Consider the following 25,349-nt stretch of genomic DNA (forward strand, 5'->3'; position numbering starts at 1 on the left):
TCACAATGACAAAGGACAGGCTATTTCTCAATTAGACTGGGTAATCATTCAGAAGCACCATAAATCAAGAACCTAATCACTGTGTCTGGTTAAATCCAGCTAGTGAATCAGAATGTGTGATTTATTCTACATATTCCTCCACGAGAACATTAAAACCAATTCTCATTCATACTCTGTGGCATCTGATTGTATTCTCATAGTCAAGATCCCGGCAGTGGACAACAGAAGAGCAGTGAAATTGTTATGAGGCTAATGCTGCAAGTGAGTTCTTATCTAAGAGTGACAGGGTGTTCTCACACACAGCAGTATGCCTGTTGTGGTAACAAAGTTCTGAGATAATCAACTTAAAAGGGAGAAAAGGTTAATTTTGGCTTACAGTGTTAGAGCTTTTAGTCACTTGATCCTGCTGCTTCTGAGCCTGTCACATGGTACATGGCTTCTTTCCTTCTGGTGGCTAGGAAAAGGACAGAGAAGAAGAAAGCAGAGTCCTACAATTCATTCAGGGCATACCCCAATCATCTAATTCCCTTCCAACTGCTACCAATGGGACTAAGTCTTTAACTCATGGACCCTTAGGGAGGACTAACCCAAATCATAGCAAGTGGTTTCAGAACATGCTTACATATTCTAGCCACGCATGCCTGTAAATTGTTTCATTTATATCCTTGGGAAGGCAAGAGACATTCAGCTTCATGTCTATAGCAGGACAGAACTCAGAGCATCTGATGTCTTCCTAAGCTTTTGTTCTAATATGGTTCCTTGTTGACAGTGTCTGTATAACTATCTTAACCTCCATGTTCTTCAGTGAACCTATGGGGAAGTAATTAGAGATCAAAATTCTAATTCCCTTGTACTCTTGGCTATATGCATGGATTCTTGTTGCACAGGAAGGAAGGAACTACCTATCTTGGGCAATGTTCCAGGGACAGTGAAGACTTCACAGTTCTCAGAGAAAGGGGGAGGAAAGCAACACATATCTCCTAGCATTAAACATTGTTCCCATAGCACACAGCCTGGGCTCTTTTCTCCCTGTGCTTGACCAGTGATGGTTGACGTTTTTGCAGTGAAGCAGGTTAGGAATAATGAGGCGTTAGTAGGAAGTGGATCTGGGGTTTTTTTCAGAGGGGAAATGAATGTGTCTCAGTGTCCTGATTTGTCTGGTTGCCTTTAAGGACTTGTTTCTGCCTGCCACTTAAGAGACTTGCTGGATCAGGAATGCTCCATTATGCTCTCTCCTGCTGCTCCTGCTCTTCTATAGATTGGAATCCTTAAAGGGGACCATTAGGTGACTGAGAAATGGGGGCACTTTCTCTGTTTTAAAATGCATATTTAAGAGGCTACAATAGAAAAACAAGAAAAAGTCTCACTTAGAAATACTCACTTAGATTCAATAAAAAGAACTCTAGACCTTGGGAAAGTGTTTGGTAATCAAGATTAAAAATACATCCATCAAAGGTGAATTCTAGCTTTTTAAGTTTATCTTCACACTTACATAGAAATTTTGTTTCTGAAATATTCAATGCAGAGATTATAGTAATTACATCGTTATCAGGGGGTCTTCAGCTTTCTTAAGTGACAATACCCAACATGCCATAGTAAAATTTTGTGGTGTCTCTAAGCTAAAAGAAGTAATTGAAAATTGGATCACAGCACCCAAGGTACGAGTGGAGACCAGGCACTGTCCTGTGTTTGTCACTCGCTTCCAACTAGGAGGTTCGATGTCCAGAGATGTGTGGTGTTTCTTGTGGGCTTTGAAACAGCTCAGCTCCTGTGTATTTGCTGCAGCACCTGCACGCGGTGAGGACGGCATCTTCCAACTCTCGCCTTTCCGCGGAGGGTCAGCAGCCACTCACTCATTCACTGACATCCTTGGTGCTCTCTCTTCTTTGCCTGCAGGAGAAGCCATACCAGTGCTCAGAGTGCAGCAAGGCCTTCAGCCAGAAGCGGGGCCTAGATGAGCACAAGAGGACACACACAGGAGAAAAGCCTTTTCAGTGTGATGTGAGTCGGGGGTCTCTATTTCTCCCCTGGTATTCTGCAGCCACAGGAGGGATGCCTGTGCCTGTGCCTGTGTTTGCTTTGTGAGTTTGTCAGCGCCTTGTGCTGCTTGTAACTCCGGGTTGCATATTCAGTGCCATCATATTTTATTCATTGTGGTTTGCTAGCAGCAAAGAAACTGTGATTTTCTTCAGGAAGTCTTCCAGTGTTTGATTCCATGGGACTGTTGTTCTTTCAGGGTGTAAATCTGGGATAGTTCAAGGCGATGTGGGTGTCTGCCCACCCTGACAAGTTAGTGACAATTGAACCAACAGAGTGAATATAATTAAAATATATTGTATGTGTGCCTGTAATTCTTTTTTAAAAATCATAATGTAAAAAAGTAAGAATGTAAAAATGCACAAAATCAGAATGTATATTTAGCTACTCATAGATGTTAAATACAAACTGAATTTTTTTAAATACTTACTTTAGGTTAAAAAATGTTACTTCGTATATTTTTCTATTTAGTATATTTGAATTGAACTGAAATAATTTGACATAGCTGTTTTTATTATGTTTGAAAGAGAAAAGTACTACTGTTCTTAGTAAATTTAATAAGAACATTGATGGGGGAAATGATGTTTTCCACCAACGATTATGTCAGCTGATCAACCCAAGAATTAGGGAAGGTACCAGGGTGCTTGTTCTTGACATATAAATATAAACAAAAGAGCATCAGTGGAATTTTGTATAAGAAGAAACACTGAAATTGTAATGCGTGAAGTAGCTCAGTACGAATTCACTGTAGATGCTGAGCTTTCTGAAGAGCACCATGCCACAGGCATGTTGCTGCAGGGGACATAAGATGCAAGCGGTGCCTGTGAAGGAAACTCACAGACGCAAGACCTTTTCCAAGTCCTGTGAGGCTCAAGCAGCAATACCTTCATTTCCAGCATACTTTTGGAAAATCCACCTGTAGCAAGAAAAATGCAAATAGAACATGGTCCTGAGCTGGAGCTAGCTCAATCATCTCAGTTAGTTTATTCTTTTATAGAGACGGAACCTATTTAAGTGCCTTGATTGTACAGCTACACAAGTAACTGTTGTAGGCCTGCAATGATCTCACTGCCATATGGTACTGTGCTGTCTTATACTCACCCCACCTCTGACAGGTGCTGAATAATTTTGTTGAACATATCTCTGGGTAAATTGATCTATGGTGTGACATGTTTAGCTGTAATCTACAATCTTGTTTTTTTTTTTTTCTGTCTACATCTCTCTCATTCACTCCTAAGGGTCAAAACTATCCAATTAGCATCCACCTTTTTAAGTGCTCCCGAAAACTTCCCAGATGTGCTGGCTGCTCAGTGGAACAGAGATTGTCACTGCTCCTAAATCATGTCTTCCTGACTTTAGCCTTAACTGCTCCTCTGTCTCCTCCTCTCTCCTGAGCTAGACAATTCCCAGATCCATTACTTCCTCAAAATTTCAATTCCTAATAGCAACTGGAGCCCTTATCCTTTCTCATCACTTAAGATGTCCAGTGGGTTCCCTTGGTTACCTTTGACATGATATTTTTAAAAAGTTATGATGTATTTACTTACTTTGTGTGTCTATAGGTGTGTGTTGGCACCTGAGTACCACTGTGTGGGTGTAGAAGTCAGAGGGCAACCTGTGGGACTCTGTTCTCTCCTTCTACCATGTGGTCCTGTGATGACTAACCTCGGTTGTCATCTTGATTCCATCTGGAATTAACTGAAATCAAGGCACCTAAGGACCCTGTGAGGGATTTTTCTTCCTTAGATCTTTTGAGGTGAAAAGACTCACCCTAAATCAAGGCCACCTCTTCAGGTGACAATGCACATTAAAGGACCTCACTCTTGTTGGAAAGTTCATCTGTCCTCCTACTGAGGCATTTCTTTATTGTACTAGAACCTACTTCGTTCAGATTTCAATGTACCCTGAAAACTAGCAACTTTCTAGGCCTTCCTTGGGACTCTAGCACCAAATTGCCAAATTGGGACTGCTAAGGTTTGGCCTTTTATAGGAGACAAACAAAGCACACACACACACACACACACACACACACACACACACACACACACACACACACACACACACACACATGCTATACATTTGTTCATTCTGTCAGTTTTGTTTCTTTAGAGAATCCTTACTAATACAGTCCTGGGGGTGAAATTCAGATTGTAAAACCTTGCTGCAAGTGCTGCTGAACCATCTTCCTGGCTGTGACATGTTTGCTTAACATAAATTAGCCATTTCAAAGTTTGGTGCCATTTAGTCCATTATCCTTGTTGTGTAATCTTATTTATCCAGCATCAAAGCATTTTTCTTTGCACCAAAATAAGAAGCCAGCACCATTAAACTGTTTCCCCACCTCCCGTACCCCCCATCAATCACTAATCTGCTTTGTTTTTTAGATTTCCCCGTTCCTGGATATTTAATGTAAATGAATTTATATGATAACTGGCATTTGGCACTGACTTTTGTGTTTGGGGTGGATGCACCTGCAGGCCGTTCCTTTCTGACTGACAATAGCCTGTTGTGTTCATCTATCAAATGTGCTTAGCCATCTGTCCACTGCCAGCCACTTGGTGTTTCTGCTTTTGCTGTTATTACTTATGGGCTGTGGCAGGCATGAGTGTACATGAATTTGTTTGAGTACCTGTTTTCATTTCTTTGAGGGTGAAATTTCTGGGTTATGTAATAATTCAGTATTTATTCTTTTTACTGAAATGCTTCTTCCTACAGCATACTCTGATCAAGGTTCTCCTCCTACCTATCCTCCTCTCGCTCGCTCCCTCCCTCCCTCCCTCCCTCCCTCCCTCCCTCCCTCCATCTCTCTCTCTCTCTCTTTCTCTCTCTCTCTCACTCTCTTTCCCCCCTCCCCCTCCTTTCTGCCCTTTCCTCCCTCCCTCTCAAACAAATAAGCCAATAAAAAACAAAACTATAAACCATATACACAAAAAAATTCCACAAAATTTGAAACCAAAACATTGTATCATTTCAGCTCTTATGATCTATTTTGAATTTTTTATATGGAGTCTATTAGGGATTGATTCTTTCTCAGTCTTTCACCTTCATACTCAGTGTTAAATGTGAGGTTTGGGTTTTTTTTTTTTTGTTTTTTAATGATTTTTTGTGAAGTTTATATCATGAACCCAATCCCAATCATCTCTCCATCCCACCATATCTACCCTATGCCCTTAAAATCACCCTCCCAAAGAACACAAAACAACAGCAACAACAACAGAAAACCATCTGCACTGTGTCACACAGTCTTCCAAGTTGCTCAAATAGTTTTACCTGCAAATGATCATTGTAATGAGTCATTAGTCTGGTTCAAGGCCTTTGGCTTCTCCTACACTTTCAATACTGTGTTCTCACTGGGACTCCTGTGGAATATTCCGTTGTTGCCCTGTATCATGGAGGTACTCCAACTTTGGTTCTGCTGGAATAGCCCCTTCAGACACTCCAGCAATTTGTGGATGGGGCAGATGTTGGAGTGGGCTAACTCAAATTTCTGGATCTGGGCCTTGGTGGTAGCTGATGAGTTGGTCCGCCCGCCCATTCTCCTGCTTCCCTACCACCAGAGGCAGCTCTCCCCTGCTTAACCCAGGTGAGGGGCAGACCAGCTCTCCTGCCTGTGCCGGTGCTTTCACCTTTGAGGCAAGCTCTCTCTCTCTCTCTCTCTCTCTCTCTCTCTCTCTCTCTCTCTCTCTCTCTCTCTCTCTCTCTCTCTCACACACACACACACACATCCCACCCCCAACCTTCCCCCCCCCCCCGTCACTCCCGCCTCCCCCCCAGCCCTCCCACCCCCATCACCAGGGCAGTCTCCAGCACTGCTCCATTGAGGGACAGGGCCAGACCACTCGCTCTCATGCCCTCTGGGCCTGCTCTCCAGCACCCAAACTACCAGGGCTATCTCTACTATGCTGCCCAGGCAAGGCATGAGGCCCTCTCTGGAGTGCCGTAGCCAGCAGTGTGTGAGTCCAGATCGCCAGCTCTCATGCCTTTGGGGCAAGCTTTCCCACAGTGCCCAGGCAAGGGGCAGCATCAGCTGTTCCATGCTCATTCCCTTGGGGCTGTCTCACTCTCCTGGTGGTGGGCAAGGTTCTCTGGGGTATCTTCTGCCCCACACCAAGTGGCAGGTGTCCCGATGGCCTTAAATGTGAGTTTTTAACACTCACCCTTGGTTATACTGACAAAGTTTTTAAAGCAGGTGTTTGTTTTCAAACCATCAAACAATCCTGAATTTTATCAAATGTCCTTCCATATGACTATGTTTGTCTTTTGTTGTTATTTTTCTACTAATGTGACATGTTCCCGTTTGTTTTCTCATTTGAATCACCATTACAATCTTGAAATAAACCCTACATAGCCGCATTTTAGAACCTATTTAACAGAGAATTACATTAAATGTGGGGGGTGCGAACTTTTTCTTTTAGAACCATTTATGTTGATCTCTACTTTTCTTTCTATTATCTTCATTTGGGTTTAGTGACAAGGCTATGCTAACTATAGATAATAAGTTTTAAAAGCACAGCTTTCACTGTATGAAAGATATATTGCTATAACCCTGAATATTTGATAAAAATTCATCTGTGGGGTCCATTAGTCCTAGACTTTATTAATATTATTTTTATTTGATTGGGTATCTTGAGTTGTTGTGTTCATTTTTTTCTTAAATGAGTTTGGTAATCTGACAACAGTAAAATAAATCCACTTACCTACTTGACTGACAGGCCTTTGTCTTCTCGTTTAATCTATAAATAACCCCTTCCTGTCAACACTCTTCTGTATGTGTTTCAAACCTCTGACTGTCTCCCCAGGGTCTGCACCTGTGCCCTCTCCCCAGGGTCTGCACCTGTGCCCTCTCCCCAGGGTCTGCACCTGTGTCCTCTTCCCAGGGTCTGCACCTGTGCCCTCTCCCCAGGGTCTGCACCTGTGCCCTGTTCTCCAGGGTCTGCACCTGTGCCCTGTTCTCCAGGGTCTGCACCTGTGTCCTCTCCCCAGGGTCTGCACCTGTGTCCTCTCCCCAGGGTCTGCACCTGTGTCCTCTCCCCAGGGTCTGCACCTGTGTCCTCTCCCCGGGGTCTGCACCTGTGTCCTCTCCCCGGGGTCTGCACCTGTGTCCTCTCCTCGGGGTCTGCACCTGTGCCCTCTCCCCAGGGTCTGCACCTGTGCCTGTCCTGTCCTAGAAGATCCTTCTCCATCCCTACCATGTGCTTCCATCCACATCCAGGTCACGTGACCCGCTTCTTAAAGCTTGCCCCAGTCTCTTCCATACATTGACTGTGCTCACTTATGTGTCTCTCTTGTCAAAGAGCTAATGCCCTACAAATATTTATTCTAGATTAGTGACTACCAGAGAAAGATAGTGTATCCTTTGCCGTTTTATTACTACAGCAAGTGGTACATGCATTCATTGTTTTACTATATTCTAAAACAAAAGCAGTTCAGATGACTCTCTCTCAGAGTAATGGTGAAAAATAAAAGCTTTCCCATTTTGTGTATTTGAATTGGTACTAAGTCAGGACAGGTTTGGGAAGCCCTGGTGGAAAGGGAAGAAAAGGAAGTACCCAAGCTGTGCAGTTTTAGCTTCCCCTCCCTGGCCTCCCTTGTTTCCAGTGTGACTATCAAATGACCTGGCATTGGGCTGGTTTATTCTGGGCATCATCCGGAGTCCTTTAATGGCTAGACTTAAGCTGATGATGGCAAATCTTTTCACAGCTAGGTAACCCTTTCCACAAGTGTGACAGCAGGTGCTCTCCACTGCCTTCTTGAGGTCTGCTCAGGCTCTCAGTGAATAGTCTCTCTTAGCTTGTCCAGTTCCTCTCCCGTGTGAATGGATTGTCTGGACTCCCTTAGCTCTCAGCCATTACTGATAACTTCAGCATCTTGCTCAGCTTCCTTTATATTCTCTCCAATTGCCATTGCTCTAATTTTCCCAGGGAGACCGAGGAAATGGACATGTAGTTAGTATCCTTCCTTTACAAGAATGAGCCCAAGTATCTGGAGCCCTTATTTATATTTTCTAAGTTACTTTTGTTCCATAAAGTGGTGTGAGCCAGACAAGTGGGAGAAACAACAGTTAGTTCATATATCTCACTTTAAAGTGAGAATCTCCAGACGATACTGGGATTTGCCCTAGGAAAGAGGTATTAAGTGCAGACTGCCTGGCTTCCATTCTAAAAATCACTTTCTGTTGCTGGGAAATCTGGCTAACCTTCACTTTTTGTAAGTTCAACTACAATTGATGGATTAATGATCTGTACCTTTAAGTTCCCTGTGATAGTAAGGAGATATATTCAGAAAAATTACAGAAATCAGTCATTAAGCTTAGGTGAAGGAAAAGTAATGGCTGCTTTGAGAATATTTAGCAGAGAATCCCACCCAGCAGGCAAGTCCCACCACCACTCTTGAATAGATGTGTCCTTTTTCAAGTCCCCCCTTGTGGTAGATCCCCCTGAGTCTCTTCTTTCTGATATGATGATGATCCTGCTTACTAGGGAAGATGAAAGAAAAACTTAGCCTAGCATTTAATGAGTGTCTACAGTAACTCCTACTTGCATAAACTTTAGAATACATTTAATCCTCAACCATGTCAGGAACATACCATTATTGCTCTTTTCCTGGACAAGGGACCTGCAGTGAAAGGGGTACTTTCCATGTGAAATTCCATGCTGGCTCCTCACCATGGCATGTATGGACACAGTTCACAGTTCACAAACTCCTTGCCCCTCATCCTGTCAGCTGGAGGCCTAATGGCCCTAGTGAGTAACTCACCTGAAACGGGACAGAGGGTGCCAAGTGCACAAGAAAAAGGCTAAAGAGAAGAAGATGGCAGAGTTTAGACGAGGACAGGCTTCCTTGAAAGAAAGTGTGTCTCTGGAGCGCTCTTGTTTCCAAGTACAGCCTGGAACTCCGCATAAATCAGAATGCATCACCAACAGTGGCTTCTGCTCCCAGCCACATTCAAGTCTGACACCTTTCAGACTCTCTTGTTACTGTGACAGTAAATCCTCCTTTCTCCACAGAGAAGGGAGAACACAGTTCTCATTTGCCTTAGTCCCTTCACAAGCCTCATTTAGAATACCAGTTTTCTTTAGTGTTTCCTTGATCAGTATTTACTGTGCCTTTTTGTTTCTACATTCTTGAAGCAGACATTATTTTCAAACAAATGCACTTTTAAAGAATATATATATATATATGTGTGTGTGTGTGTACATACATAAAGAATATGTATACAAAGAATATATATATATAAAAATCGTGAGTAGCTTCAAACTTGGAATTTCACTTGACTTCCATCTGTGACTAAAGTTATTGTGCCTTGCTTACATGTTACTACTGTGGTACTTTCTATTACCAGGTTCTTTGATAGGGATGTTAAGCAAGGCTGCCATGTAGTGGAGTTTATATGAAATAAACTGCTTATATGCCTTAGTTAAAGAACACTTAGTTAAAGAAAGCAAGAGACCGAATACTGGGTAATAAATTTGAGTTGTAATTCTTACACCATTGTTAACCAGTCACACCACAAGTGCTTATAGTGCTTAAAGCATTGTTAACTAGTCACACCGTAAGTGGCTATAACTCTTAAAGCCTTGGTAGCCAGTCACATCTCAAGTGGGACTAAATTGAAAACATCACAGTAAAAAATGTCTTGTGTATTTGTGCCCTGTGGAGAGATGTCATCCGGGCTGTAAATCACGGCAACACATAAGGAGTTGTTATGAATTGTAAATGCACTCTGTTATGCTAAGGAAGGTATGTTCCCTAGGAAGCTGTTTCTCTGACATGGTCCAGAGCTGAGAGAGGAGAGGATGCACGGGAGTGGTGCAAGCCATGCAACTAAATGCAAGTGATTCTTGAGAACTGCAATTAATCTCTTTGTCTGGGTATGAAATTCCATCAATTCTGAGAGCTGAGCTTGTCCTTAAGCCCACTAGCACATACTTGTTAGGAGGAATTTTCATAATGTACGTTGTGTATATGACAGACTGGTTTGTCATCATAAATATGCAGTGTCTGGTTCTTTTCTAGGTTTGTGACTTGGCTTTTAGCCTGAAGAAAATGCTCATCCGACACAAGATGACTCACAATCCCAACCGCCCGATGGCAGAATGCCATTTTTGTCATAAGAAGTTTACAAGGAATGACTACCTCAAAGTGCATATGGACAATGTCCATGGCGTAGCGGACAGCTGATGGTAGTTGTCAAGGACCCAACCATCAGTGTCCATGGTGTAGGGGACAGCTGACAGAGGTGTCACGAACCAAACCATGTGGAAGGGTTTCTACTATGAATCCCAGATTCTTCTCACCTAATCAGCTTAACAGAAATAACCACAATCAGTGCATTGATCTCACAGTACTCATTTGCCTATCTCTGGAATTTATAGATGGACATGCAAACAAAAACTTTACTTTTACCAAAAAGAAATGCAAATGAAAAAATACTTTGTAGCTTCAAAATGCTTTAGGTTATGCTTGTGTTCTGGCTGATTAAAAACTAAACACAAAAAGTTATGGCTCTCACCTTCCTTTTATGAAGTGTATTAACATATTCCCCCATTAGGCACTTTTGTTGATCTTCATGTGGAGGGGGGTTGGAGTGCTCACATGCAACTACTGGATATTGCAGCTGGTTCTTTCTAATTCAGACAGAAATCAAGACATCCAAGTATTTCTGTGCAGATACCAATAAGACCATGTGTTTTCAAAGTCTCAAGCATGAAAGTATTTGATAAACAGACAAGGAGTTTAATCCTATTTAACAGCTCTGTTTAGCAGTTACCTTAAAATAGATATTTGAGAACTAAAGTCTCTATTAACATATTGCTCACTTTAGGGAATTCTCAGAACACACTACTTGCACGCATCATTCAGATGGTTATTCATGCCGTGGAAATTCTTAATATGGTTGGCACAAAATAACTGCTATGTCTGATTTCTCTCATACTGACCAGTCTGAGTTTCACTTTCCATCCTTAGGGATTAGCAGTAGTAAACACACACAGCTAAGAGATAGCAACAGTGCCTCTTCCTCACTGTCATGTCACATCAGGATGGCCCTGGCCTGAACGAGTTGTCAGTGCAGGTACAACAGTCCTCGGAGCCTTGTCTTTCTGATGTAATTCTCAGAACACTTGAGAATTAGCCTCAGAAATCCCATTTAATTAGAAATCTGGAATACAAAAAAAATGTAAGTCTGCTCATTATTATGATTTAAATTCATTTCAGTAAAATATTTGACAGTCAAATACAAGGAACGCGTGGTGATAACGTAATGTAGTAACAATGTCAAAATAATGGAGAGATCCAAAATAGAAATGTAAGAATACCAGCTCGTGGACCAGTGTGATGAGAACCCATTTAGAAGAAAGGAAAATTATTTAAAAGGAAATCACTTGGTGAGAAGTTAGGGAGAATGGTTATCCAGTTCTTAGTTGAGAATCACAAGAAACACAAGGATTCGCTATAACCTGCCTAAGATAACTTGAAGAGCCAGAGAGTCTAAATTAGATGTTTCCATCAATTCCCTTCCCTCAGAGCTCAGAAAATCATGCAGAAATTAGGCAAAAAAGATTGTAAGAGTCAGATAGGGCATGTAGGACACAAAGAGAACATGGTTTTTTGGGTTCCAAAATGTAATATCTCAGAAATATGCTCGTCCCAGCCAAGAATTCTAGGAGCTCAGAACTTATTGTCTTTTAGATGTCAGCTGGTTACCTCCCGATGGCCTGGTCTCAGTGGGGAATGGCTCCTAGTTTGTATAACAATAGACCTAGGCCTGAGCAAGCCTATACACATCCTGAATGCTAGGGAGTACCAGAGACTTAGGAGTGTCTATAGGATAAAAGGATATATTTGATATCAGCTCTACACATGATAATAGATGTCTTATGCCAGTACCCCCACTTTTGGAAAGTTAAGATGATGCTGGAATAAACCCTGGGGACCATCCTGAGATGACCAGATGTCTCTGTCTCATCCTTAACCCTTAACATTGTTGTTAGCATACACACACACACACACACACACACACACACACACACACACACACACACACACACACACGAAGACAGACAATCTAAATGAAATAACCAAATAATGGAAAGAGTTCCAACTGGATATTTCTTGTCACCAAAAGAAGCTTCCAGTACTGGGACTAGATAACATCTAATTGAGTTTTTTGGCCAAAGAGGCTCTATGGGAATCCCCAAGTAACCCAGTTTGTTGCCAAGACTATAGGTTTCTTTCTGCAAACTGACAGCAAGGTCCCATTACTGAAGATACTACCTACACAACTCATTGAAGATGGAGTTGTTGAGTCAGTGGCTACATGGAGTTTTCATTCCTGTGTTCCAGTATCTTTAAACGAGAATATACTCTCATGCTCTCAAAAGAGAAACAGAAACATAAAGTTAGCCACAAACCTTCTATCTACAATGGTGTACTGACTGCAAGATATGCCAGGGCAATGATGGAACAAAGCTTGTGGAAGTAACCAATCAACAACTGATAGGATTTAAGGTCCACTCTATGATAGGGAACTCATACCCATCACTGCTTGGGTAACCAAGAACCTGAGACTAGATGGCCTAGGGACCCAGGGCATAACCAAATAATACTAGTTTAAACAATAGGGAGAAAGTAGTGATAAAATGACACCTAATGATATTTTATTATACTCATAGATTAGTATCTTGCTCAGCTATCAGCAGAGAAACTTCCTCCTGCAGAGTATGTGAATAAATGCAGAGACCCACAGTAAGACATTATAGAGAGAGTGGGAAATCTTAGAAAACAGCCCTAAACTGGGCGGTGGTGGCGCACGCCTTTAATCCCAGCACTCGGGAGGCAGAGGCAGGCAGATCTCTGTGAGTTCGAGGCCAGGCTGGACTGACAGCCTCCAAAACAATACAGAGAAACTCTGTCTCGTAAAAACCAAAAAGAAAAAAAAAAAAAAGAAAGAAAGAAAACAGCCCTACATGGGATGTCTTCAAATCCCTCTCCTCAGAGGACTCTAAAGAAAAGGAGACAGGAAAAGTATAAGAGCCAGAGAGATGGAAGAAAGTAAGGACCTCAGAACAGCATGAGCAAAGCTCATATGAGCTTCAGAGACTGAAGCAGCATGCAAAAGTCTGCATGGGTCTGCTCCAGCTTCTTTGCATATATGGCTTCCAGCTTAGTGTTTTTATGGGATTGCTGATTTATGCGAATGAGTGCGTCTCTGATTCTTGTTCTTCTCTTAGGTTCTTTTTGTTTCTGTTCGTGTGTCTTGTTCAACTTTGAAGTGATAGCTTTTTGTTTTATCTTATATTTTATTTTTTAATTAATGAATGAAACCCTAGCTACTATTGTAAAGTTAACAACTTATCTGTCACTTATACCTTATGGGAGAGGGAAAAATCAATTTTCTCCAATAGAGTGACAACCACCCAAGGTAGGCCTCATGGTCAGGCATAGTTGACCAACATATAATGGACTCCACAGTTGTTTTTTTAATCTATTAATTTATTTGGTTAAAGTTTGGTGGGGTTTGTTTGGTGGAATTTGTTTGTTTTGTTTTTCTTTTCTTTTTGGGTGTGGTTTTATTTTGTTTTCTTGGTTTTGGGGGGGGTTGTTTTTGTACTGGGTTTTGCTTGTTGAGAAATAACTTTGGTAGATAGGAAGGGGTAGGTGATCTGGAAGGACTTGGCTGAGAGGACAAATATAATAAAAATATATTTAAATTCTAAAATTGTTTTAAGTAATAAAAACATAGTAGCATTGTTTTCATTGTTCCTTTTATTGAAAATATATTCTTTTCTCATACAATGTATCCCACTATAGTTTCTATTTCATCCTCTCCTCCTGGTTCTTTTTCCCCTCCCCTCCCCTCTAGATCCACTCCTTCTCTGTCTTTCATTAGAAAAGAACAGGTTTCTAAGAGTCAAAAACCAAATACGACAAAATATAGTCAGATTAAACAAAAACTTACCATTTGTAGTTGAACAGGGCAACCTAACAAAAAGAAAAGAGTCCCAAGAGGAAACACAACAGTCAGAGACCCACTGCTTCACACACTCATGAGTTCCATAAAAATTAGTAAACTGAAAGTCATAATATATATACAGAGGACCTGGTGCAGAGAGGTCTAAGCCCTGTGCTTGCTGTGTTAGTCTCTGTGAGTTCATATAAACCTTACTTTATTGTGTGGGTAGGGAGGGGTAGAGGACTTGGGTAAGGGGAAGAATATGATCAAAATATATTTGAATTAAAGGATTATTTTGAATAATAAAAATGTGATTTTTTTAAAAATAAGAATGAGAACACACAAATGACTTAATGATTGTGGTGCTTTGAGTAGGAATGACCTGCCTAGGCTCACAGATTTGAATGCTTAGCCACCAGAGAATGACACTATAGGAATCATTGCATTGTTGGGGTAAATGTATGACCTTGTTGGAGGAAATGCATCACTGGGGTGGGCTTTGAGGTTTCTCTGTGTCTTCCTGCTGTTTGCCTATCCAGGCGTAGCACTCTCAGCCATGTCTGCCTGAGAACCTACATGCTTTCTGCCATGATGATAATGGGCTAAACCTATGAATTGTAAGGCATCCCCAAATAAAGATTTTCCAAGAGTTGTCATGATCGTGGTGTCTTTTCACAGCAATTGAACACTGACTAAGACAATATTAAAACTCAAAAAACAAATTGAAAAAACAAAGACAAACCAATTACAATTTCATACCCAGTTGACAGCAAAAAATAATCACATCTTAATAGAAATTAATGAAATAGATGCTAAGAAAACAATACAAACAATAAAAGATCTGGTTATTTGAGAAAATACAAAAGATTTGGACCAACTAACCAGAAGAAATAAAGAGAAAACCCAAATAAACTATGAAACCTTATAATAGACACCAAAGAAACTTCAAATATTCTAAAGGAATATCTCAAAAATTTGTACTTCATTAAGTTGGAAAGCCTGAAAGAAATGAATGATTTCCAGCCAAATCACCATAATTAGACCAAGAAGAAATTTAAAAATATCTAAACAGACACATAATAAGTGAGGAATTGAAATGGTAATAAAAATCCTTCCAGCTAAAAAATATTCAGGGTCAGATGGATTTATAGTAGAAGTCTACTAGATTTTCAATAAACTATTCAAAAGCAAGAATAGACAAAAAGCCCTCATAATTTCCTTTTCCCAAAAGCCTCTGTCACTGCAATACCAAAGCCAGGTAAAATCACAACAAGAAAACTACAGGCCAATAGCCCTGATGAACACCGATCCAAAAATGCTCAATAAAACACTTCCTAATAAAACATAGTCAACTGTACATCAAAAAGTTATCCACTATTTTGGCCAAGTTGACTTTATCCCTGAAATGCTGGGATGGTTAAATATATGCAAATCAATCAATGTAATAAAACACATAATTTGACGTAAAGTTAAAAAAATCAATAAATGCAGAAAAAGCCTTTGAAAAATGTGGCACATATGTAATATGGAATACTTTTTCATTTGTAAAAAAGGAAAGAAAATTATGAACTTTGAAAGTAAATGGATGAAACAAGGTAATATTATATTGAGTGATTAACCCAGACCCTAGAGGACTTGGATGCTTTCTTTTATCTGAGACTCCTAGCTCCAAATTCACATATATGAGTATATTTCCTGGATCAACTACAGAAACCAGGAAAGTAAAACAGAGCATTGTTTGCAGGGTGGGTTGTGCAATGGAGAGCAGGATAACAAGGTACACTTGATCTCAGTGGGAAATGGAAGAAATGGGTAGGCTTTAATTGGTGGTGGTGGGGTAAATATAGAAAGAGGAAGAAGGAGAGTAAAGTAAAAGTAAGGATGTCTAAAAATGGAATGTCACAAGGATTCATTTAATTACCTAAAACACACTATAGCATACACATGTGTATGTAGAAATGTACATTTATAGTTTAAATGAAATTTTCTGATCTGGACTGTTGCTCCCTCCAAGAACCAAAGACCAACTAGCAAAGATTCCATCACCAGGGATGAGAAAGCCCTCTTTCCAGTTGTTGGTTAGGGTTGTCCAAGAGACTCCCCAAATATTACAGGTCATTGCTATTGCTCCTCGTGGCCCCTCAGACGCGGAAAGCAAATCGTTATTGCCAAAGACACGGTTTCAGAAGCAGGACCCAGAAGTCCCAATCTGGAACTGGCCTGAAAGCCTCCTCCCTAAGGACTAACGTTTGTGGTACCAGAAAACACCGCCGCACATGCTTCCAAAGGAAGGAAACAACTAACAATCTTACCTAGCTATGACGTCTATGAATCTCAGTAATGACTAGCATGGCACAATATCCATGAGGGTGCAGTAGTGGCACACATACTTGGTGAGAATCAACAGCTCTATAATTGACTTAAGACCTGTTCAACAAGAGGAATATTATGCCTTATCCCAGAAGCCTCGCCAACTATCTAGGGCTAATGAAGTCATGGGTCTTGGAAGAGAAACCACAACTGCCACTTTACTAAACCAGCATAATCCCCAAGTGTATCTATCCTTATACTAAGAGATAAGTATAGTCCTTACCCCTCATGAAATAATGGAGATCATTACAGAAAACCACAACCAATCCAAATGCAGAGTTCTAGAGCTCTGTCCCAACAGATATATCTACAAAACAACTCTTTAACCTAAGGTCCAGGGAGCATTGTGAAACAGCTGGCAGAAAAATTGTAAGAATCAGAAGATGAGGGAGTTTACTATGAGATCGTGTCTCCTAGGACTTTCAGAAGCTACACCTATCACCAACATGACTGTCTAAACAAGTTGAACAAGGACAACAACAAGAATGCCAAAGTGAACATTAATATTCAGGAGGCACCACAGGCAATAAAGGAATGATGACAGCAGGAGAAAGTCTTCCCTAGGAAGATGACACAAATTGATTAATCCAATACCAAATGGTCAGCCCTGAAAACATACGTACAAGTAACATTATGCAGACTGAGATTTATATATTTAAGAATACACACATACACCTGTGTGCGTGGGGGGGGTCTATGTAACAAAAATTAATGAAAAAAGAAGCCATATATGGGAGGATTTGCATGGAAGAAGGAAATACTATAATTATATTATAATCTAAAAATTTAGAAATAATAAAATTTTAGAGTCGTTTTAAATTATGTCTAACATGGCAAGGCACACAGCCTGGTGGCAAGCATGTTTACCCACTCAACCATCTTATCAGTCCTAAATTTGTATCCATTGTGTCTATGCCACATTGGTAAGCACATGGGAGTGCGAAACTAACATTTTAAAATAATATTGTGAGTGTGGCAGCTTGAGTGGGTCCGGGGGTCTCCACTGCTCTGGAGGTCTGTTGTGCAACACTCTTCATGTTACCATTTCTGCCCCTTTTGTTTCTTCTCTTTTGAAGGCCAGGCGGTGGTGGTGCACGCCTTTAATCCCAGCACTCGGGAGGCAGAGGCAGGCGGATCTCTGTGAGTTCGAGGCCGGGCTGGACCGATAGCCTCCGAAACAATACAGAGAAACCCTGTCTCGTAAAAACCAAAAATATAAATAAATAAAATAAAATATATCAATAATTTATATGTTTATTAACAGGGAAGGAATGTGAGACTGTTAACACTCTCGTTAGTTAATACCGTAATTTGTAATAAAAATCACTGTAGCACTAAAATTTTTCTCTTCAAAGCTGTAGATAATGAAAAGAATCCCAGCTCGCAAAAGATATTTGGATTATTCTATTATGCCACAGGCAGTTTTATCCTGTAGAGATACTAACACAATTCTTCTCTCAAACGTAATTTTCTGTATTTTACTACTAGTTGAGCACGCTCTTTTTTTCATTATGTGGAAAAGTGATTTTTTTTGTTTGTTTAATTTTCAAGACAGGATTTCTCTCTGTAACAGCCCTGGGTGCCTTAAAATTCACTCTTTATAACATTCTGGCCTCGAACTCACAGAGATATGCCTGCCTCTTCCTCTCAAGTGCTGGAAATAAAGGTGTGCACCATCACCACTTTAGTAAAATGTATTTTTAACAAACAACCACTGTTAAGACATTTCTTTTACCTTATTTGGCAAACTGAGAGTGGTGTTTTTCAGTCTCTGAGGAATTGTTCCTGCCTTTCAAACTCACATATTCTCATCTGTATATGTTAATGGACTTGTGTTAAGAGTCTGTGCTAAAAAAGAAATGTGCTGTTTTATGCATAGCATGAAATTTGTCATCATTGGGTTTAAATCAGATAAAGGTCTGACACTATAGACTTAATATAAAGTAGTCCTCTGTAGAACTTCAGCTAATTCATTGTAACTACTGATGTTCATTTGAAAGTCAAATAAATTATTTAACTACTATTCTAGAAAAAACTGCATGTTATACTATCAGAATATCAGGCAAGGTGTGCCCAGTATTGTGATAGGTGGCATAACTACTATTGGTATAACCAATGACCCTCTGATTAAATTTGAGACCCACTCCACAGGAGGAAATTCACATATGGTACTGTATATGTAGTAAAAAATCCTGTGGCTCTGGAAATTATAGATCCCAGTAGAGCAGCTACTGCTATTGTTTTGATACATGAACATGATATCTGTCAAATCGCTTTTTAAATATTTTCTTAGATCTAAATATTTTGCTTATTGTCGATGTCATCATTGGTCAGAGAAATTTCTGTTTACAGTCAGTAGTACTAACTGCAGAGACTCATAACTGACAAAGGTGCTTAGAATAAGGTGAATTCTCAGCACTACTTGATACATCTATATCACATCTTCTAAGATACAGAGAACATTATGTAAAGAGGGCAGAAATAACATACTAGCCAGGAAGACGAAGTGATACCAGGGCCTTGCACGGCTCCAGGGACAAACATTACTAGGAGAAGAGAAAGAAAGGAAGGAAGAAAGAAAGAAAGCAAGCAGGCAGGAAAGAAAGAAAGAAAGAAAGAAAGAAAGAAAGAAAGAATAAATACAGATAGATCCATAGAAAAGCTGGGGTTGGGTGGACTTGTATCTTTGATGGAGATGTCACAGCATCCCAGATACTCAGGGTGTTCATTTCATACAGTTAAACAGAGAGGTGGGTCATTGCATGCTGCTGAACAGGAGATGAGGTTATTCCAATAGATAAACAAGAAATATAGAGATTATATTCCAAATAGACAAAACAGTGTTTATAGTATATAGCTGGATTGAGGAGACAGGAGCTTAGCTAATCTCACTAGGAGAAATCTCTGTAGGTGAACAGACTTCAGGCCATTAACATCCAAGAGAAGAAAGCTGTAATGGTGGACATTTTCTGTACACACTAATTTCTTTGCGCCAAGCCCAGGGAAGGTTTTTACCTCCCATAGTTATGAGACCTTCCCATGGCCATGGTCATGACAATAGCACATATTCACTGAGAACACCACTCACTCAGGGCCTCCTATAGAGTGAGGTGTTGTAAACAGCTTCCTTGTGGGCATAGTATGACTGTTGTTGTCTTGAACCGTGAGCAGCTATGACTGGCTGTGAAGACTAGTTTATATCAACTGACACAAACTAGAGTTACCCAGGAGGAGGAAATTGAGAAAATGCCTCGAATGGGGCTGTAGGCCAATCTTAAGTCTATTTTCTTAATTAATGATTGATTTAGGAGAGGCCAGCCCATTGTAAGTAGTGCCACTTCTGAGCTTGTAATCCTGAGTTCTATAAGAAGGCAGATAGAGAAATCCATAAGGATCAGTCCAGTAAGCAACACCCCTCTGTAGACTCTGAATGCGCTCCTGCTTCCAGATTCCTGGCCTGACTTCCTTCAGTGATAAACTCTGGCATGGAAATACAAAGGAAATACATCCTTTCTTTCCAATGGTATTTCATCCCAGCAATAGAAACCTTAACTTACACATTAACTAAGGAGGTCTGCATAGGATTAGATCCATTAACTTTCCATCAGTAGAGCAAGGAAGGGGCTCATGAGGATCTGACCTTATCCAAGGATTTATAGTTAATGGTTACCATGGGAGAGCTCACCAGACACCAATTCCTAAAGATAGAGAGTTTGCTGTTACTGGATAGAAAGAGACATTTTTCCTTTGGTGGTGTTTGAAATTGCACAGTGGCTTGTGCTTCTGTAAGTAAGCCCTCACCCACACTTTGGTAAGTAACTGAAATTCAACTAGTTGTTTCACTATCTTAGGATTGTGTGGAATCATTTCTTTGCTTCTGTAGTGGTGCCCTGTCTGGGGTGAGAAGATGCTTGGTTCACATTTCCCCATAAAAAGATCACACAACTAATTAAAGACCTACATATGATAGTTAAATAATAACATGAGAAGAAAACATACATGGAAATGTTTGTCACTAGAACTGACAATGATTTTGTTCCTGACATTGATACCAAAAATTCAGACAACCAAAAGAAAAATAGACAAACAGAACTACATAAAAATAAAATTTACACAACAAAGGAAACAGAGAAAGAGGAGCCTACAGTCTGAATACAGAGCCAACATCATAATGTATATAAAGAGCTCTTACAATAAGAATAGAAAATATTCCAACTAAGAAATGGGCAATGATCTTGAGGACACATATCTCCAAATAAGATATACAAAACCAATAAGCATATGAAAAGATGCTCAGTATTACTGAACATAAGGAAAATTCAAATCAATACCACAGTGAGGTATAAAGCCACATCAGTTAGAACTCTACACGGCAACTCCTACAACTGATAAGCACCTTCAGCATAGTGGCAGGATAAAATATTAACTAAAAAAATCAGTAGCCCTATTATATACAGATGATAAATGGGCTGAGAAAGAAATCAGAGAAACATCACCCCTTACAATAGCCCCAAACAACATAAAATATCTGGGGATAACGCTAACCAAACAAGTGAAAGACCTGTATAGCAAGAACTTTGAGTCTTTAAAGAAAGAAATTAAAGAAGATACCAGAAAATAGAAAGACTTCCCATGTTCTTGGATAGGTAAGATCAACATAGTAAAAATGGCAATCTTGCCAAAAACAATCTACAAATTCAACACAATTCCCATCAAAATACCAGAACAATTCTTCACAGACCTTAAAAGAACAATAATCAACTTTATATGGAAAACAAAAGACCCAGGACAGCCAAAACAACCTTGTACCATAAAGGAACTTCAGAAGGCATCACCATCCCTGACTTCAAGCTCTATTATAGAACTATAGTCCCCCAAACAGTTTGGTATTGGCACAAAAATAGACAGGTAAACTGATGGAATTGAATTGAAAATCCTAATATAAACCCACACACCTACAAACACTTGATTTTTGATAAAGAAGCTAAAGTTCTACAATGGAAAAAAGACAGCATCTTCAACAAATGGTGCTGGCATTACTGGATATTTGTATGTAGAAGACTACAGATAGATCCGTGTCTATCACCATGCACAAAACTTAAGTCCAAATGGGTCAAAGACTTCAATATAAACCCAGCCATACTGAACCTCTTAGAAGAGAAAGTGGGAGGTATCCTTGAACGAGTTGGATCAGGAGACTGCTTCCTGAACATAACACCATTAGCACAGGACTGAAATCAACAGTTAATAAATGCGACCTCCTGAAACTGAGGAAGTAAGAGGAATCTCAGAGAAAGAGATGGGTTAAAGAGGAGGGGAGAGGAAGACATGGGGGAGAAAGAAGGTTGAGTTGGGAGAAGAATAGAGGAGAGCAGGGTGAGGGATACCATAATAGAGGGAGCCACTATAGGTTTGGGGAGAAATATCCACTAGTGAGATTTCCAGAGATCTACAAGGGTGACACCAACTGGCAATCTAACCGATAGTGGAGAGGCTACCTTAAATGCCCTTCCCCGATAATGTGACTGATGACTCCCTTGAATGCCATCCTAGAGCCTCCATCCAGTGGCTGATGAAAGCAGAGGCAGACACAGCTAAACACTGAACTGAACTCCTGGAAACCAGTTGCAGAGAGGGAAGAGCTATGAGTAAAGGGGTCAAGACCAGGCTGGTGAAATCCACAGAACTGATAACTGAGGGGGCAGCATGGGACTCATTCAGAACCCCTGTACATGGGTGTCAGTGAAGAGGTCTCTGCATTCTTTGGGGCCTCAGGCAGTAGATCAGTATTTTTCCATAGCATCCAAATGGACTTTGGGAGCCTATACCACATGGAGGGATGGTCTCTCAGCCTGAACACATGGGGAAGGCCTAGCCCCTGCCCCGGGATGATATGACAGACTTTGGAGACTCCCCCATGAAGGGCCTCTCCCTCCCTGGAGAGTGGAGTGGGATTTGGTGGGGTATTTGGGGGGGATCGGGAGGGGAGTAAGCCAGAGCTGGGATTGACATGTGAAGAAACTTGATTCTAATTTAAATTAAAAAACAAAGTTGAAAAGAAAAGAGTCATACCAGTTAGGGCTGCCATCATTAAAAATGCAAGAAAAAATAAAAAAATAAATTCTGGTGAAGATGTAGAGAATTCGGAATTCCTGTACAGTAGAAAAGGTAATCTATCCACCATAGAAGACTCTACGGCTATTCCTAAAACCATGGAAAATAAAATTAGTGCATGATCCCTGATCTCACTTCATGGGTATATAGCTATCTGACTATTTTGTACTGTAAAAGATACCTGAGAATGAGTAATTAATAGTGAATGGAAATTTGTTTCTTGTGGTTTTGGATATGTGAAATTCCAAGTTTAAGATACTGGCATCTGTGAGGACATTTTCGATGGTTATGATGGAGCACAGAAAATGTGATGAGTTAGAGACAAAAAGATTTGTTCCACAACAGTACCACTATTTATTAGGGCAGAGACTTCATGCCATAGTCACCTCTTCAGTAGTCCCCTTTTTAATACTGTCAACTGTTTCAAAGGAAGAACCATTCAAACAACAACAATTCAAAAGAATTAGCAATGACATCTTCAAGAAATATCTTCTACCCTTCCAAGACAGCACTATTTCCAATAAATAGGTGAGGTGAGGCTTTAATGAGTTCACTAGACCCCAGATAAATGATAAATGGATGTTTATTGGGGAACACTTATACAGAAGAATACAAAGAACGGCAGGAGTGTTCCTCTGCCCTGCCAGATCATCTGACCCATCAGAAAGACCATACAAAGGAAAGTCACACCTCAAGCTTCCCTCTTTCCCCTTCCATCTGCCTGAGGCCACGCCCAAGGGGGTGTAACCACCGTTACAAGTTCACAGCAAGACTGCTACAGATAGGCAGAGGCAACTTTAATGTTCACTGGTAGAGGAATAAAGAAAAAATAGTTAATCCTTAACAAGAAGAAAACGGGAGTCAGATGCCAAGAGACAGGAGTGGCTGAGCTGTTATGTTTGTAGAAGGTCAAAGGGAGCTAAGAGTTTAAATAGAAGAACACTAGAGATTTCAAGCCTCAGCTTCTCCCTCTCCACTTGCCTAACAAATGATTAAGAAAGGACAAGTGTCACCCACTGTAACTCAACTCAGATTCATGGACACAGATCTACTTGGGCGGAAAGTGTAATCATGCTGAGAGCAAAGCCAGGCATCCTTAGGATGGAGTGTGTTCAGCTGACACACTAGTAAGAGGAGAGGAAGAAACCCAGCTGGTGTACTAGGACAGGGAAAAATGACAGCAGAGAAATCAGGATCACAAGATTGTCATAACCCTGCAAAGGTAGGTGCTGGAGTCTGAGTTGCTCTGTATTCTCTGAAAGGCCTGGAAAGATCTCCCACATCAATTCTACATCTGTCCTATAAAGGGACATGCTGATGTCTGTGGCGGTGTAAGATGGGGTATGACACTTCTTGAATTTCCAGACCTTATATACACAAAAACATTGGCAGATATTCTGCCCAGGCCCAGAGAAGGAAAGGCTCAGTTTGCACATATCCCTCTCTGATCTGGACTCACTTATTTGGATTTTGGAAAGAAAATGGCTGCATCACTACCACCAAGTGAACTGAAAACAAACAAACAAGCAAAAACTAAATAAAGGAGCACTGCTATCCCATCTTACTAGCGATTATCATTCCTATTTCTCTGTGTTTGGTTTATTGTGTTCTCCCCATTGTTGTTTCTCACATTTCATCACATGAACTTTTCCTCTGCTTTTTTTCCCCACCTTCCCATTCCCTTTCTACTTCTTATTATTTAGCTATTGTTAACTTCAGTTTGGGAGAAATAGTTTAGAAGTCACTAGAATGAAATAAAAACTTACAAGAAATTTTGGTATACAGAAATACAATTCTAGGAGGGAAGTATAGCTAAGAGCTCTCACGAAAATGTCAGAAAAATCTCAAAAAACTTACTAGTATGGCTCAAATTTATAGGAAAATAAGCCAAACTTAAAGTAAAAAAATTGAAAGAAATAGTAAAGACTAAGGCAGAGTTTGATAAAATAGTGAATAAAAAGCAATATGAAGAATCAATGAAAGTAGGAATTGGTTCCTCGAAAAAGAAAAACAAGATCAACAAAAAATTAACAAAATTAGCCAAAAGAAAGAGAAAACAAACCTAATTAAAACCAGAGAAGAAAATGGGTATATTACAGTGATTCCAATTAAATTCAGAGAATCATTGCGGATCATTCAGAACACTTTATTTAACGGAAAATCTAAAATAAATGGATATGTTTCTATGCACAAATAACCTACCAAAATTAAGGTGCGGGCAAGTTAAAGAGAAGCGCAACAAGGAATATGATTGCAGCAGTAATGAAGAGCCTTCTATCAAAGAAAAGTTCAGGACTGGAGAGATTCCCTGCTGAATTCTTCCAAACCATTAAAAAAGAGTTAACTCTGAGTCTCCCCAATTGTTTTATGAAACAGAAAGGAAAGGAAGACTACTAAACTCAGTCCATGACACCAATAGTGCCCTGATACCAAAACCATACTAAGGACAAAGAAACCCATCCATCAATTTCCTTGACCAACATAGATGCAAAAATCCTTAATAAAATGTTTACGAGTTGAATAAGGGGCATATTAAAAAGAAATATCATCACCAGTTGTGAGCCAAGTAGGCTTCATTCCAAGGATGGTTCAATATATGCAAATCAGTAACTGCTGTGAGGCATTGAGATCTATTTAAGGACAGGTATCATACAATCATGTCAAAGGAAGACCTTTAGGAAAAGTGACCACTACGAGAAGACTACCCTGAAGAAACCAGTAACAGCAAGAATATACCTTGAGAATTCCCATTATGTTCCATGTGGGTGTGGTGATGGCTAAAGTAACCTTGTTTTGGGGGCAACAGATCTCTCTCGAGCAATCCTGTTGAACTGTGAAAGCGCGAGGGTGTGTGGGGCTGGCAGGCGCGAGCCAA

At 40.3% G+C, this 25,349-nt stretch overlaps 1 protein-coding gene and 1 long non-coding RNA gene across 5 annotated transcripts in view; one reads left to right on the forward strand and one right to left on the reverse strand.

Annotated features, from left to right (window-relative positions):
* Positions 1-10,535, forward strand: part of Prdm5 (PR/SET domain 5) — a 161,864-nt gene extending 151,329 nt beyond the window's left edge. For all 3 annotated transcript variants that reach the window (XM_005076066.4, XM_040737933.1, XM_040737932.1), the window contains 2 exons: positions 1,897-2,001; positions 10,054-10,535. In XM_005076066.4, the coding sequence (XP_005076123.1) occupies positions 1,897-2,001; positions 10,054-10,218 (270 nt within the window). In that variant the 3' untranslated portion in view covers positions 10,219-10,535. The remainder of the gene's footprint in view (positions 1-1,896; positions 2,002-10,053) is intronic.
* On the reverse strand, positions 1,346-25,333 carry LOC121136770. 2 transcript variants are annotated; one of them, XR_005873893.1, is made up of 5 exons: positions 25,211-25,333; positions 10,977-11,197; positions 10,550-10,664; positions 2,876-2,953; positions 1,346-1,890 (listed from the first exon to the last, which is right to left on the reverse strand). It is a non-coding gene; the product is annotated as an uncharacterized LOC121136770 (long non-coding RNA). The 2 variants fall into 2 exon arrangements; XR_005873894.1 differs by lacking the exon at positions 10,550-10,664 and having other exon boundaries at positions 25,211-25,330.
* Positions 25,334-25,349: the final 16 nt, after the last annotated feature.

Source organism: Mesocricetus auratus, unplaced genomic scaffold (assembly GCF_017639785.1).
Source record: "Mesocricetus auratus isolate SY011 unplaced genomic scaffold, BCM_Maur_2.0 Super-Scaffold_100676, whole genome shotgun sequence".
Classification (NCBI taxonomy): Eukaryota; Metazoa; Chordata; class Mammalia; order Rodentia; family Cricetidae; genus Mesocricetus; species Mesocricetus auratus.